This window comes from Ceratotherium simum, chromosome 18, assembly GCF_057802395.1.
Source record: "Ceratotherium simum simum isolate JZ-2026a chromosome 18, ASM5780239v1, whole genome shotgun sequence".
NCBI lineage: Eukaryota > Metazoa > Chordata > Mammalia > Perissodactyla > Rhinocerotidae > Ceratotherium > Ceratotherium simum.
The window spans coordinates 35,250,861-35,267,417 of NC_141917.1; the positions used below are offsets into that span (position 1 = coordinate 35,250,861).

At 39.3% G+C, this 16,557-nt stretch overlaps 1 protein-coding gene across 1 annotated transcript in view; it reads left to right on the forward strand.

Annotated features, from left to right (window-relative positions):
- The first annotated feature begins 5,554 nt into the window (after positions 1-5,554).
- The window catches only part of LOC147914610 (uncharacterized), a 46,765-nt gene continuing 35,762 nt past the window's right edge, over positions 5,555-16,557 (forward strand). Inside the window, exon 1 of the mRNA XM_087443017.1 lies at positions 5,555-5,688. Coding sequence (XP_087299143.1) covers positions 5,555-5,688 — 134 coding nt within the window. The remainder of the gene's footprint in view (positions 5,689-16,557) is intronic.

A 16,557-nucleotide genomic window follows, 5' to 3' on the forward strand; every position in this document is an offset into this window, starting at 1 on the left:
TTTGGATTCTGGGCACAGACCTACTCACTGCTCATCAAGCCATGCTGAGGCGGCATCCCACATAGAAGAGCTACAACTCTACAGCTATGATACACAACTATGTACTGGGGCTTTGAGGAGAAAAAAGAAAAAGAGGAAGATTGGCAACAGATGTTAGTGCAAGGCCAATCTTCCTCAAAAATAGAAAAAAAGAGGCTTTAAAAAAAGAGAAATTCCTTTCTTGAATGTGAGTGAAAAATATGTATAAATAAATCATAACCTTTCAATGCTAACATTCACTGGAGAAGCTATAGAAATTCTACAGGAAACTTTTCTAGCAGTGAATGAAGTGCTTTTACAAGTATAAAGCATATTTTTGTAATTTTCCAAAAACACTCTAACTTGTTCTCTCATTTCTCTACCTTTCCTGTACACCAGAGACCTCCAATCCCATCTTTGTTAGATGATGCAGCTTCTGTCCAGTACAGAAACAGTGTGAGTATTGGAGGGAAGAGAATGACTGGGGTGGAGGACTGGGAATTAGAAAATGAAGGGCTGGGCTAATTCACTGTAGAAAGGAGCTATTAGAGAAGGAAGGCTTTTTTTTTGTTTTTAAAATTTTAAGATGTTTCTCCAGAGTTTAAGGGCAACAGGAAACCAGCCTCCAAAAAGGACAGTTGCACCACTTCACTCCCCCATGATTCCACCAGCTTTTTCTGCCTGACTCACTAGACTGTCTCTGCCTCTGCTAGGCCTCTTCCATTTGCACTCCCCAAAGGAGATGATGCTGAGACATCACCCTATCCTTGGTGGTGGTAAGGCTCACTCAGATCTGACTGATCCCACGCCTGGGTGCCTCCTGACCCCTTCCCTGGTACTCTTAGCTGTGAGGGAATAGTATCTGTGCTGTGGTGGGAATTGCCTTTTGAAATTGAGCCTATCAAAGCTTGTTTACGTTACTGACTATTCTTTGGTTGCTAAGAAAAAACTGCATTGTGAAAAGAAGTCAGCTGGCAAAGGGCAGGTGGAAATGTACCAGAGGGGAAATATGAGACCAGGAAGAGAGATGAGGGAGAGGCAGGAAACGTTCTGATGAAACTGGCCCAATTAGGATTCACATGTTCCTTCTGACTTTTTCTGAGTTCAGGGAAAAATGCTTCAAATTTGTCTTGATTATTTCAATTATTCTTGTAGGGCTGGATTTCTCAGCACATGCAGCCACAAGAGGTGTGGTAGAAGAGCTAAATGTTAACTTCAAGGACTTCAAGCCACAAGTGAAAGCCTCTTAAAATCACTAACTACAGTATTTTTTAAATGCTTCTATGTCTAAAGTGACTTTATAGTTTTATCACCTTGGTAACAGCGCAGTTACCACAGAAAGCATTATTGGAATACAAGCATGCATTCTTCCTTGCAGAGATTCAATGTTTTCATAAAAACTGAAATGGGTCAGGCTTTTAAAATATCAACTATCTGTTTTCCTAAGTCAGGTTATGATCATATGAACAGTTTTGAAAAATAAGTCATATAGTTTGTAACTAAGTTGTGCTATAATTTCAAACAGCACTTTTCAATGTTTTCATATCATGGCACACACAGAAGATGAAAATATTTGGCCCCTAGGATAAAGTGAAGAGGATTGGGGAGAGGTTTATAGGGCTTGGTTTTACAAATCATTACTTGCTAATATTATTATTATGATAAAAACACAAAGTATTCAGGAAAACAGTAAATATAGAATTTGTATAAAATTTCCAACTACAACATTTTCAAAGTTTTAGGAGAAATTTGTTTCTTTTTATCACAAAAATGATATTCTAACTCATTCTTATTGCTAGAAAAAAAACAATTCTGAATTCACTGCAATGATTCTAAGTCTCAAAGTATATTATAATACCATGGTTCTTGATGTTTCTTGACATTACAGAATTTGCCACATTGACATTCATGGTTCAGAATGTATCCACCCCTACCCTGGCAAGACCTGGAGGCTGAATCCAACCAACCCTCATTGTAAACCAGGACTGATTGCCTTCAACATCATCCCTCTGGGAAGCCAGCTCTTTTAACAAAGAAATAACTCTACAGTTCACAAACGCTTCCAGAGAATAGAGAAAAGGAACATTTTTCCAACTCATTTTGTGAGGCCAGAATAACTACAATATCCTTTTCAGGTTTTTGTATCAACCAAGGAAAACTGCCGGCACATATCATTTACGAACAGTAATGCAAATATTCTAAACAAAATATTAGGAAATCGAAACCAGCAATGTATGTTAAAAAAAAAGAAATATATTAAGACCAAATTGGGTGTATTCTACGGATATATCAATGTAACTCCATGCATTAAAAGAATAAAAGAAAAAAAACTTATGATCATCTCAACAGATGTAGAAAAAGCATTTGATAAAAGTTCAATATCCATTCATGCTAAAGAAATTTTTTATCCACTCATAAGGATCTTGCCATCTCCCTCTGGAGCCAACCTCTAAGTCAACCTGTCCAACAAGAATCAAACGATTTTAATTTGTGTGTAAAATATCATGGACTAGGAGTCCCACAATAATCCCAATAACAAAAAGGTAACTGTCCTCACGTTTACAGAGAGAGGAGGAGGGGCGGGGGTAAAGGAGAAAGAGAGATACTGTGGTACTTCAGGCCACAGTCGCCTGAGGCGTCCCCTTCTCCAGGTGGTGACTCTAGCTTCATCTGGCTCGGAATCACGGAATCACGGGGGCAGTTTGGCAGCTGCTCAGCAGGAGGCAGCACGACCGCTCCTAGGAACAGAGGTTCTAGGCTCAGCAGCAAGTGCGTCATTTGCTCTTGAGCCAGTGACCGGGGGTCAGATGACCGCATCCAGCCTCTGCGTCCTCCAGGTCTCTTACTAGGAACTGGTTCCCCAACTCCCAAAATCCAATCTTGCAGAATGCCTCTCAACTCCAATGAGAACACGAATCACCTGCTGATGATATTAAAACGAGATTCGGATCCAGTAGGTCTGGGGTGCAGCCTGGGATTCTGCATTTCTAACAAGCTCCCAGGTGATGCCCACGCTCTGTGTGCTAACCACACGTTGAGTAGCAAGGTAGACTACAAATCCCAGCTTACATCTGGCTCCACTGGAAAGCAAAGGTGGGAAGGGGAAAAAAGCCTTTTCTGTTTCCCATTAATGAATCAGGACCCTCCTGCTGGCGGTTGCAGCAGGACCGACCCGCCAGAGCAAAGGAGGGAAGGAAAAGTCTTCGCCTGAGGAGGTATGAATAGATGTGTCTTGAGTGTAGCAGTTGGACATGGAGAGGTGGATAATATCTACATATAAGCAAAGCTGGGCACTTTCTGCTATGAATCCGTCAGACACACTCATCTTCAGAACTGTGGTGCAGAGTCAGCAGTCAGACTGCAATTGCAAATTTCTGAACAGACTCTGAAGTTTCAATGATGTTGAAGAATTTAAAGAGTTTCATTTTAAGCAGCGAAAACTATTTTTAAATCTCAGTAAAGATATTTTAGGTTCACTGATCTCTAGAGTGATTAATAATAAATACACTGTGAATTATAACTATCTCCTACCCTAGCCATATTTTAAATATTTTTCTCTTTTCCAGCTTTTCACAAACTTCAAAACAATAATAAACAATGGGAGATCGAGAGTCTTTATCTTTTCACATTGAATAGTAGTAAAACAGAAGAGTAGAACAATTTATTCGAATGCTTTCAATTATGAATCAAAATTAATTTCCCATGGTCTTAAGAGGGATTCCCTTTTCTCAGATTCCACTATTTGCCCTTTAGTCCCCTGATTTCTCACTCTAAATAAGATAGGTGCAGAGGGGAGGGGGAAATCTCAATTTTCCATCACAAATTATGTCCTTTACCACTAAGAAAATGTAGTAAGAACTCCCCGTGGAATCCTGAAAGATGGGGGAACGATTGTAGCCAAGGGAGAAGCTGGTGCTGGGAATATATAAAGTGAGAGAAGCAAGGAGAGGAGAATATAGCCCATTTCAATCTCTCTCTCCCTCCCTCTCTCTCTCTCTATATATATTTACACACACACACACAAGAACAGAGCACAAGATATTGGAACAGAAACTAAACATCTCTGAACATAATTTATAGATTTGGCTTGGAAAAATTTTTCATACTTTAAAAATTGTTTTATAATTATGTAAAATAATTCTTAAAAATAGAAATAAAATGAACAAAAAAGATCCTAAATATGTAACACATTGGTATCATAACCAACAAAGAGGAATTATTTTAAGTGTCTTGAAAACACAATAATTTCACTATTTCTCTCTAGTGGGATAGACCTAAGACAAAATAAAAAAACGCCCCCAAATTATACCTTTTGGCAATCGTATTATTAGTGTTGGAATTGTTATTCTGACATGGCTGTGTGTGCCCTGTGAGATAAAAGATAGTTAACTGTGTTTGTGTTGTTGGAAAGTATTGAGTGATAGGAGGGGAGAGAACAGGGTGGGAACTTTCTTTTATTGGGAAGAAGCTTCTCTTTCTGGTTCAAACTTCTTTCTAGAAGTTTCTCCTCATTTTTTTTAAATTTATTTTTTGAGATGTACAACATAATGATTTAATATACTGCATATATTGTGAAATGATTACCACAGTCAAGTTAATTAACACATCCATCACTTCACATAGTTACCTTTGTGTGTGTGTTTGTGTGTGTTGAAAACACTTAAGATCTACTCTATGCTCCCCATTCTCGTGTTACGTTTAAACTTTGTTTCTTGAGTGGCTACTAGTGGCTTGCCCGTTTTTAATGTGAATGTCTTTTGTTTCTTATTATTAGCTAATAATGCTGTGCAGTTGGGCCATTAGTCTTATTTTAAGCAAACTTAGATCTGAAATGCAAGTTAACACTTTCAAATACCTATCAGAGCTTTAACCTGGAAGGCAAAAGGGTGCAAAGGACTTGCATTTTCCCATTAACTGAGTTTTTTGCTCTCCTGCTTAACATCTAAACGAATAAATTAATGAAATGACTGTTACTTGGGGGTGGGGGGTAAAATTTCATTGAGAAACATTCCCTCACATCCATAAAACCAGTAAAAACAAATCTTGTTACGTTATTATTGACCAAATGCAGGTGGTTTAATTCGGACTTTTTAAATGCGTAGGAAATGAAGGGCACGGAAAGGAGGTGGCCCCCGCGTTGAGGCTCTCCGATCGCTGTGTTTCTAAGGCGCACGACCTCGGCCGCGCGCTGCGCCCACCTTCCGGACCCAGCACAAGAGCAGCGGGGAGCGTGGAGCGCGCAGCGGGGCAGGCGCGACGCGGGGCGGGCCGCGTGGGCGGGCGGATCTGAACCCGCGATCGGTTTGGCAGATAGCGAGCGCCCCAGCGCGCTGTGGAACTCCCCGGCGGTGCACGTCCGGCCGCGAGCGGGGCTCTGCCTCCCTTTGGTGCTTCCGCGCCCACTGGCCAATGCGGAGCAGGGCCTCTCCTGGCGCTACCTCAGGCTGTCCGGCCCAGGACAGGGGCTTGGGCCCCAGCTAGCCGGGCAGAGGTCACCGATCCATTCCGTGTCGAGTTCGTGTCGACGTCTCTAACAATGCGGCACAGCAGCCCGCAGGGAGGCTGGCTCCGGTTCCCGCCTGCTCAGGGCTTTCCGGAGAGCTCTTCCCCAGGTGGGGAAATCCCGTACCGCCTGGTGTCTTTCCAGCTCGAGCCTGGGGCTGCAGAACAGTGAGCCTGCTTCACGGGGGAAGGGAGAAACGGGCCTCGGTTGCCTTTGTCTATATAGCTCCTTTCATAACATCTGGCAAAAGGCAGGCTCTCGATATATGCTCGTTAAATGACTGATCATGCACAGTTTATGTTATTGAGGGTAAAAGGATCATTAAACAGAGTAAACTGTGGTCATCTAAGATGCTAAATTGAGGATGTCTACAATTTTACTGTGGATATGACACAAGAAGGTAAAAATCTACTACAGTAAATATATATTTTTTAAAGCCACGGTTTGCATTTGTTCTTCATTAAGGTTATTTATTCTTCTACCATAATAGTATTGATCAAATAATAAAACGCCTTTACAAAGCTTATTACTTGTTTCATGTGACAGTAACTGTCACCTTACCTATATTATTTCATTAAATCCTCTAAGCTCCTTTCTGAAATTAGCAATTTTTGTCCTCACTTCACACATCAAAAAAACACCTGTGGCTCAGAAAGGTTAAATGATACTTACATCCATTTAGTAAAGGATGAAACAAGAATTGGAACCCAAATTATCTCACCATTTCATATCTAGAGCACTTCTCTCTCTCCCTCCCTCTCTCCCCCTCCCTCTCTCTCTCTCCCTCTCCCTCTCCCTCTCTCCCCGACCCCGCCTTCTCGCCTCTCAGTCCTTGTAATTTAGGAATTCGAAAGTGGAGGACCAAAACAGGAAATTGAGAGTCCAAATCAAGACTGCAGAATTGGTCAATTTCTTCTGCCTCCACCTCCTCTCCAAACACTCCTCCCCAAAGAAATCTTCTCCATGGAGACCTAGGTTTCCCTCTGAGCTACAGCCTAACTTGTGCTTTGATTTGGGGTAATCATTTAAGCCTTCATACAAACAGAGGATACTCACCTGGCAGAAGTGCTGTGAACATCAGACATTACGTATATAAAGGAAACACAGCATCTGGCTTTTCATAATCAGTAATCTCATGTGTGGCCTTTCTTATTTTTAACCTTAACTCAATTAATCACTGATACCAATTAAATTTTATGTAATCATATCCAAGATGATTAAACTTTCAATTTAACATCAGACTCAACCTTCTGAAGCAATTTGTCGCAGAAAGTAAGGTCATCACTATACCTAATACACACTCGTTTGGGATTGCACAAGAGCCCAAACAGTATAAATCCCCACGCCGAGCAACTGCTCAGTCCTTTGCCTCCTCTCTCAGCCCGGACACTCCATTTCTTCTGATCTAGAGGCTGAAGTCATGAACCAGCTTTTTTGCCCCTTTGTGAAGCAGGCTTGGGATTCTGCAGAGATGGTGCTGGAACCTCAGCTGCCTTAGTCTCTGAGCTCCAAAGATTTGGGGCCATGGCTACCCTCTTTCTACTCCAAACTGGGGCAGCCCTGGTGGGACAGTCTACATTTCAGGTGGGAACTGCTTTCCAGTTCTGTGTGGGCTACTGAGCTGAGCCTGCCCTCAACACAGACACTTGCCCAGAGCCCAGAGCACTTTGGAACCAGACCTAGACCTGCCTGCCTAGGACGGACACCCTGGAGCCAGAAGGAGACAGAGTTAGCCCCAGGAGAGCAGGCCTTGCAGAGCACCTGGGCAGGCACCTGTCCTGGCAGCCTCTCTTGGCCAGTTCCCTCCAGCTCCACGGCTGGAGACTGAGATCTGTGGCAATGGGGACTTCCAGAATGATGCCCTCCTCCCCCATCCCAAATACTTGCTGCTTTTGAGCCCCTGAGCCATAACCACTGGGTTTTAGGAGTACTGAAGTTTCAGCCTGGGAACTTTTATTTGTTCATCCTCTTCTAGAGAAATTTACGACTTTTCACTTATAAAAGTCTCTTCATTTACTTACTAATAAGAAAATAAATGTTGTTTTTATAGGCCTTTGTAAAAGCTTTGTTCTATTTCTCAATAGCAGACAGAATTAAGAGAAAAGAGAGAGGAGAGGAGAGAGAAAGAAGAGTGGATGTGTGAGAGAGTGCCTTTTCTCTTTAATACTCTGAATAAAAGTACTGAGCTGGAGAAGGGCGAGGGGTAGAGGACAAAACTCTGATGCTGAGCTATCCTGTGGACAACTATCAGGGAATTAAGGGAGGTCGCCTCTCCTTTTGGTACTGGGCATGGGGTAGAAAGTGTTCAAAGTGGCCAAGAAGCACCAATTGTCAGCCTCACACAAAGTCAACCTTAAAATCTGGGCAAGTCTGGGAGTGGATATGCAGTGGGGCTGGATTCTGGTTAAGTGGGAAATATTTCTGCTTGGACAATTTTCCTTCTGGCTCCAGCCAAGGAACAGCTCTTAGGTCTTCAGTTTCTCTACCCTCTTGCCCTCCCCCTGGCCCATGACCACCACTCCCAAGCCCTAACTACATACAGATTTCAGTCTGTGGTCTAGATCAGTGGCCACTGCATCAGGATCAGAAGAAATCCTGGAAAGCAACCTTCCTGGATCCTGTCCTGAGATCCCTGTGTTCATGAAATTAACACATGTAGAAAGGATCCAAATGTCTTTATTTAAATAACTTATTGAATTCTTGATGTAAGGGCTTATAAGAAAGGAAAACTAAAATTTCAAGATGCAATGTTGAGGGGAATTTGTTTTTTTATTTTACATTTCACTTTTTCTCATCTAAAAATCATGGCCCATGTCAAACAAGCATTCTCAAAATATTCCAAAAACAGAAAGAAAAACTTTAAGTACTTAAATATTTTATCAAGAAATTCTATTTTCATTCTATCAAGGTTGTTAAAAAGAGAAGAGATTGCAATAAGCTAAAAAACATATGAAACTGAATGTGATATAACTGTAGTAATTCTTTGGTTCTTAGCAACAGAAACAGAACACACTCAATGGTTTAAGCATAAAGAGATTTATTAGGGGATAAAGATAACATAAGATCCAATGGTAAGGTGAACACAGAGTTTAGACTGAATGTCCGAGAATATCTCTCAGAAGCTCACAGCTGACTCACCAAGAGAGACGGTCAGAAATCAGAAAACACTGAATCAGGTGGCTACCACCATAGCTGCTCTCCTCAGAGCCACACAGCCCCCAGCAAATGTTAGAATACTGGGTCATTCCAAGTGCTTGCGGGGAATGTGTGCCTTGAGTAATCCTCATCCACTATTGCTGAGGGATAAATGCTCCATTTATCCCAAAGAATAATCTGGCAAAACTGAGGAAAATCAGGTGAATACATTTTCTATGGCACAATTCTGCTCATGGGTACATATCCTAGAGAAATTCTCTCACAAGACCATAAGGGACTATTATGTGTGGTGATGGTGACTAAGTGGCAATCTGAGTATCCACTGGGGACAGCAGATAGGTAAAGTGTGGCAGAGACTCATCAGAGGTTAATATGCCAGGCTTGGAACCAGCAGATCAAATGCCCATGTAAAGATATTAGAAATTTGCAAATCAGTGGAAAATAATAAATAAATAAGATACATAACCTAACGCTCTTTCCATGAATTGAAAATACAAGCACACAAAAGAATACACCACATGTTACAAGACTGATTGATACAAAAATAATACTAATGGGAAGAATTGCAGTGGATGAAGGGAAAAGAAACAAGGAGAATAGCTAATAATAGAATGTACATAATTACATAAAAGAGGATAGGGGTCAGCAAAAAACACTATTGAAAAAGTGACATTAACTCAACCCATTTGCTCTTTAGGTGTGAAAATCATAGCAATTTTGTATGTCCCTTTGATTCAGCTAATCTAGTGTAGACAAAGATAGAAAAATTACAATTCTAAGGAGGCATGGGACTCTCCCTTTCCCACCCCATCCTAGTTACTCTTTTACTCATTTCCCTACCTGACACACATGCTTGAGGACCTGGGTTCTCAGTCCAGCTCCACCATGAACTAGCTTTGTGATCTTGGATTATGATCTAACTTCATCTTTGTGATCTTGGATTGTGATCTAACTTCATCACAGAACCTCATCTCTACAAGCAGGCAATGCCTCTCTGATATGGGAAGAGAATTAAACACAGTGAGTGTAACTTGTCTGAAATATGAAGAAACTTTCTATATCCAATGGAAACTGTCAATAACTGGATCGTTCTCCTCACCCCCAACCCTTCCTCTGCCTGATTCAATCATCAAACCCCGAGGAGTTTCAGTAGTACCTTCCAGAAGTGACTTGATCCCATCTGCTTCATTTTCCTCATTAAGAAAACAGATTTTAATTATAGTCCCCACCATATCAATCTCTTTAAAGGTCGCACTTCCTTAGCATACATCTAGCACAATGTAAACTCAAAAAATGTTAACTAGGATTTTGTTCTAATTGCTCCTTTCTATAAATTTGGGGGGACAAGATTTTCACCAGTACTAGTTCTGTGGCTCTTGAAAGCTTATACTGTCTTCCCTGTGAGTTATTTCCTATACCCTTTTCTCCTCACTTCTTTATTTTCTGAGATGCCACACCACCCTTTTCATCTTTCCCTGTTGCAGGATTCTCTGTGGCATCCTCATGGGAGCTGAGGCTGTAACTAATCCAGGAAATAAACATTGGCCTTTCTATGGGGAATTGAAAAAGCATTGTTTGTGTCCACCTATGGGACCACAGGATGATATTCTTGTTATTTCAATCAATTCTGATTCCTTGAGTTAGGGTTAGCCTGTGAAACATCAGTCATACCACCCGAGAAATTGATGTGTGTTGGAGAAACCGCTGTGCCTTTACTGAAATACTTCAAATTTTTGGTTTGATCTTCATTTCTAAGATGCACATAAAAAAAGAGAATTGTTTAAGATAGAAGATTGCCAGAAATTCCACCCTCACTTTTACTCTATCCTTTATTTTCTTCTTTCCAAATTAATAACTAATCACTCGGAGAAGGGCATGAAAAGTGGGTAAATAGTCCGTGAATGGACTAAAAGAGGAAAGTATTCTGCAATCCTCCTTGCCAATAACCACAGATAGAGATTGGAGGACAATTTCTTATTAGTAGTCTAAAGTTTAAAACCTACTCTTTGGTTTCACAGTTTGGCCCCCAAACTATGTGACATCAAAACAGATCTGATCGGATGTGAATATATATTATGCTCCTTATTTATTCCAATTAGCTTGAATACTCATTCTTTTCACACCATAAATATCAATGATAGTTACAGAATGCTACCCCACACCAGGATGTTCACAGTTATATTATCTCAAGATTTGCACCTTCTAGTCTGTCTAAACTGTGCATTTTGAATCCTAAAGCACATCTGCCCCTAATATTTCATAAAAGCTACTGAGGTCCTGTATTTTTCCTAGTTACATATAAATATGAAATCATGATATACATACCATTATGTAACTATCTTTTTCCTCCTAACATCCTGGCCAATTTTATAACGACTAAGGAATGAATTCCTCTCTTTTACCAACTACATATGCCCTTTATGGGAGCTATAAAAATACTCTATTTCAAATTTCCTATAATTAGACATTTTCCAATTTCTACTCTTTGGCTCAAATAATCTCCATCCTGGAAGTTTTTCGTAGAATACATTGCTAGAAGTGAACTTTCTATGTTGTACAAAGTTCTGTGCATAATTTCATTTATATAATTTAATGTTCTTCAAAATACAGCAGCAGTAATTTCCTACTTGAATTATGTGAGAGTGTCTACTGCCCTACTCTCAATAGCATTGGGTATAATCAACTTAAAACATCTATGATAGGCAATATATATATATTGAGCATAATTTCATTATTTCTTTGTAGGTACTTTTGCAGCATTAGGGTATTAAAGCACTTGAGAATTATTATGTAACTACATTTTCTTCATTTCGAGTAAACTTTAAAGTGATGTGGTAGCCAGCCTCCAAGATGGCCACCAATGATCCCTGCCTCCTGATATTCACACCTTTGTGTAGGCCTCTCCCACATTGCTCTGGGATTGGTCTGTGTGATCCATACAATATGGTGCAAGTGGTGATATATCACTTCTGAGTTAGGTTATAAAAGATGCTGCATGTTCCATTCTGGTCACTCTGTCATACCCTCACCTCCCTCTTGGATCTTCCCCTCTGGGGGCAGCCAGCTACCATGTTACGAATGGCACTAGGAGAGGCCCTTTTGGTAAAGAACTGAGAACTCTTGTCAACAAGATGAGTGAGCTTAGAAAGTGATCCTCCAACCTCAGGCAATGCTTCAGATGACTGTGTCATCCTGAGAGACCCTGAGCAAGACCACCCAGCTAAGTTCCTCCCTGATTTCTAGAAACTATGTGAGATAATATATGTTTGTTGAGGCTTTTTTGCCCAATTTTTAATTGTGTTTAAAATACATACAACAAAAAATTTACTATCTTAACTGTCGTAAAGTGTACAGGTCAGTAGTATTAAATATGTTCATATTGTCAACCATCACCCCCATCCGTCTCCACAATTCTTTTCATTTGGAAACATTTCCTGTTTTAAGCTGCTAAAATTTGAGGTACTTTGTTATACAGCAAGAGATACCTCACATGAGTGGGTCTTACATGTAATTGTGTATCATATATTATTTGTAGGTTTTGGCATGTATACATTTGTAATGTATATAAATATGCTGCTGGCATAGGTATCTTTCTATTTAATTATTCACTCCTAATTATGATTTTAAGATTAATGAATTTAGCTATATATATAATTTGTTACATGTAACTGCTATAGAATATTTCATAGAATGAATACAGGACATCTTACATAAACACCGTGGTTGCCTCCAACTTCCCTAACTCACAAACAATATTGTGATAAATGTCATCATGTATGTACCCTTAGGGACTTGTATGGGATGTTTTCTGTGATATCAGTCCTAGGAGTAGGGTTTAGAGGGACAAAGGACAAAAGCCTTTTACAAATATTTCCATAATGCTATTCAGAATTAACAGTAATACTAGCGTTCTTGAGAAGTCTATTCACCTCAAATCCTCACCAAGAACTCAATGAATTATCCACATTTTTAATTATCATCCTTTTGACAGTTCATAGTTTTAATGAGTACGTATCTAATGAAGAATGATTTTGAGCCTCTTTTCATATACACTCCAGCCATTCTCTATTAATCTTCTACTAATTGCCCATGTATATAATTTTTCCTTTGGGTTTCCTGTTTTATCTTTTTCGATTAGCAGAGGTTATGCATTCTTTGTACACAGATATTCATTACCTGTGAATTTTGATCTTTAAAGTTATCTTCTCCCAGACTGTCATCTATCAGTTTTTTGCAAGTATCCTTCAATGAATGGAAGTTTTGCTTGTTTCCATATACTAGCCCTCTTCCCAACCATTTCTGATAGTGCATTATGTCAAGATTTCCAGGGCATATAACAATTACATGGTACCCTAGCAACTCTTTCCTCATCGTTCAGTCTTAGTTGTATGTAGTTCTTTTACTGAGGCTTATACTGAAGCATGGTTCTCACCCACAAGCTTCTCTAATAATTTCTAAATCTCACTAGCAGTGGGATCTCATGCACAGTGGGATAATGCAGGCTACATGCCTCCTAGTTAATAGGAAACACAGCATCTATGAAGTATTCTCGTTTATAAAAATTCAATCTGAATCTAATCATACCTCTAAATCTAACAGTTTACAAGAGCTATGAGAAATAAAAGAACAAACAACACATAGCAATCAAACAGCCAAATCTAGAAAGTGGAAAATTCCACAGGATATATTACCCTGCTTTTTCAGAGACTGAAAGCCAAGAAAAAAAGGTGGATTGGCAATTATTATAAATCAAGAGTTTTAAGAGACATGTTAAGTATATGCAATGCATGGACTTTCTTTGAATCCTTATGTAAAGAAATCAAGTATAAAAAGGTATTTTTGAGACAACTGGGGGAAACGTAATGAATACTGATTACCAGATGATATTAAAGAATTATTGTTAAAATTGTAAGACATGATAATGGCATTATGAAAAAGATCTGATCTGTTATACACAGATGCTATAGTATTGACAAGTGAAATGATATAATGTCTCTGATTTGCTTTAAATACTCTACCTAAAATTTTGGGGGGGATCAAACAAGATTGCCAAATGTTGATAATGGTTACAGACTGGATGATAGACACTAAGGGTTCCTAACATATTTTTTTCTATTTGTGTGTGGTGTATGTACTTGAATTTTTTTCAAAATGTTTGGGAGTTACTAATATCCAAATGCTTACCAATGTGGGGTATAATAAAAAGCTTAATGTGCTAATACACTAGCTAAAATTATATTCATTGTTTTATTTGTATGTCTTTGATTTTAGTGAGCCTAAACTTATCTTTCCTATTGGGTTGAAGGAGCCTTTTCTATTTATGGAAATTAACCTTTTGTCTCAAATTAAAAACATTTTTCCCAAGTTTTCATTGGCTTTCAAAATTAATTATGGGTTTTTTAAGGGGAGAGAGAGTAAAGAATATTTAGTATTTATACATTCAAATGTGTCATTCCTTTTCTTTTTAGGTTCTGAGACTACATTCAGTCTTTTTCCACTAAAAAAAATTTAATGTGGTAAATGCACATAACATAAAATTTGCCATCTTCACAATTTTTGAGTGTACAATTCAGGGGTATTAAGTGCCATTAGGTACATTCACATTGTTGTGCAACCAGCAAAACTGAACTTCGGTACCCACTAACAATACATCCACATTGTCCCCTCCCTCAGACCCTGGCAACCACCATTCCTCTTTCTGACTCTATAACTTTGACAGTTCTAGGTGCTTCATATAAGTGGAATCATACAGTATTTGTTCTTTCTGAATAGCTTATTTCACTTAGCTTAGTGTCCTCAAAGATCATCCATGTTGTAGCATGTGTCAGAACTGCCTTCGTTTTTAAGGCTGAATAATAGTCCTCTGCAGGTATATTCTCTATTTTGTTTACCCATTCATGCATTGATGGACACTTGGGTTGCTTCCACCTTGTGGCTATGTGAATAGTGCTGCTATTCACGGTATATAGATATATATATATGCTAACACGGGTATATAGATATCTGTTTGAGTCTCTGCTTTCAATTCTTTTGCGTATTTACCCAGAAGGGGAATTTTGCTGGATCGTATGCTAATTCCATTTCTAACTTTTAGAGAAAACGCCATACTTTTTCCATTGTGGCTGCACCCTTTGACATTTCCACTAAGAGTGCACAAGGGCTCAATTTCATTTACTTTTCAGTGGCTGTTTGGGCCAGAACTTGTGCAAAGTACCTCACCTCCTCCACAGGAAACTGTGGCTCAGAGACTTGCCTCCTCTATCTTGACAAGGTTACACAGGAAATAACAAAGAGGAGGAGGAATAAAACGCCCAGGTGTCAGGTGTTTATGTGCTTGCTTTGCATCAATACAGTGTGTTCTGCCAAGCATACAATTGCCAAATTCCTTACACATTATTCCCTTATTTTTTCTTGCTTTGAAATTATTTTCCGTATAGAAGTGTTATAAAACATTTATAGGGCTTTCCTTTTTTTAAAAAAACACTGGTCATTAGAAGCATTACATTGAGAGAGAGAGTTATCACAGTCCCTAAAGACATATGTTCATAACGCACGCATACATTTATATTTATTTACTCATTCACTTGTGATACTGTACTAAACACTGAGAAACCCACCACTCAAAACCTTGACACTGTCTAATTTTCAACAATTACACTTTGAGAGACATGGTATCCAGTCTGTGTTCAATTTCTCTCGTTTGAGCCCCCTTTAGATCTTATTTTTTCTTCTCTTCTCCCCATTTCATTCTGTTGTTTTAAGTCATCTCAGTTGATTCTCAAACCTTTCTGTCCCTGCATCAGATACCGTCTGCTGTCATTTAAAAATGTTCTTATCTTTTTCCTATGATTTCCTTTCTTTACAACTTCTTGCTTGCAGGAATGGACAGGGTAGCAGTCTTCTGATCTTGTTTACATCGTGCCTGAGATTTATAAACCATTTCTCACGATCTGATTCCATGGGGCCCTCAAACCCCTCGTCCCTATAGCCAACATGGAAGATGAAATCTCAGTCCTCAGAGTGACCCAAACACCAGCCCTCTGCTCCAGAGTGCTTATTTAACCCGCGCCAGAGAGCTGTAGCTCTGAGAAGAGCCCAAGTTAACTTCCCAAGACGGCACAGACAGAAAGAAATGGATGGGGGGCATTGGAAACCTATTTTTCTGACATTGACATCCTTCCTCTGAACAACTACAGTGACTACTGCCAGGTTCACAATCATCAACGACCTTTTCCTTCCTTCATCCTCAGATATTTCTCCTCAGATATTTATGAAAAGTGGACAGGGGCTTCCTTGTGTGTTCTAATTTTTATATTTCTTATATTAAATTGGAGTTTGTGTGCACAAAACTGGATTATGAATCAAAATTGTTCATTCATGAAATATTCTCAATATTCATCTACCTATGGCAGGTATATATTATATATGCAATATATATTATTATATATATATGCAATATAATATATATGCTATAAAACTCACAAACCACCCACCGAAAAGAAAATCAGAGATTTTGAAATGATCTGATTTTCCATGACAATTTCAGAAGCACATGGTATCTAGTCATTGATATCCAATGACTTTCTTCCCCAACTCCATTGTTTCCCTTTTTCTCCTCTACTGTCTATCCCACTTTGTCTTCTCATTGATCCCTTGTGTGTCATGTCCCCAATTGTTCATTTCCAAATCATTTTTAATACTGATTCCAATCATTAGTTCCCATCCACGCATTGAGGGAGGCTGTGGGCTAAGGATCAAAAAGGAAGGAAAGAGTAAAGACGGTGAGGACTGTAGTGTGAGGACAGGGGAATGAAATGTTGATGTGGAGGAAGAATAAAACAAATATACCATATATCTCCACCAGCTTGTTGTTGTTGTCA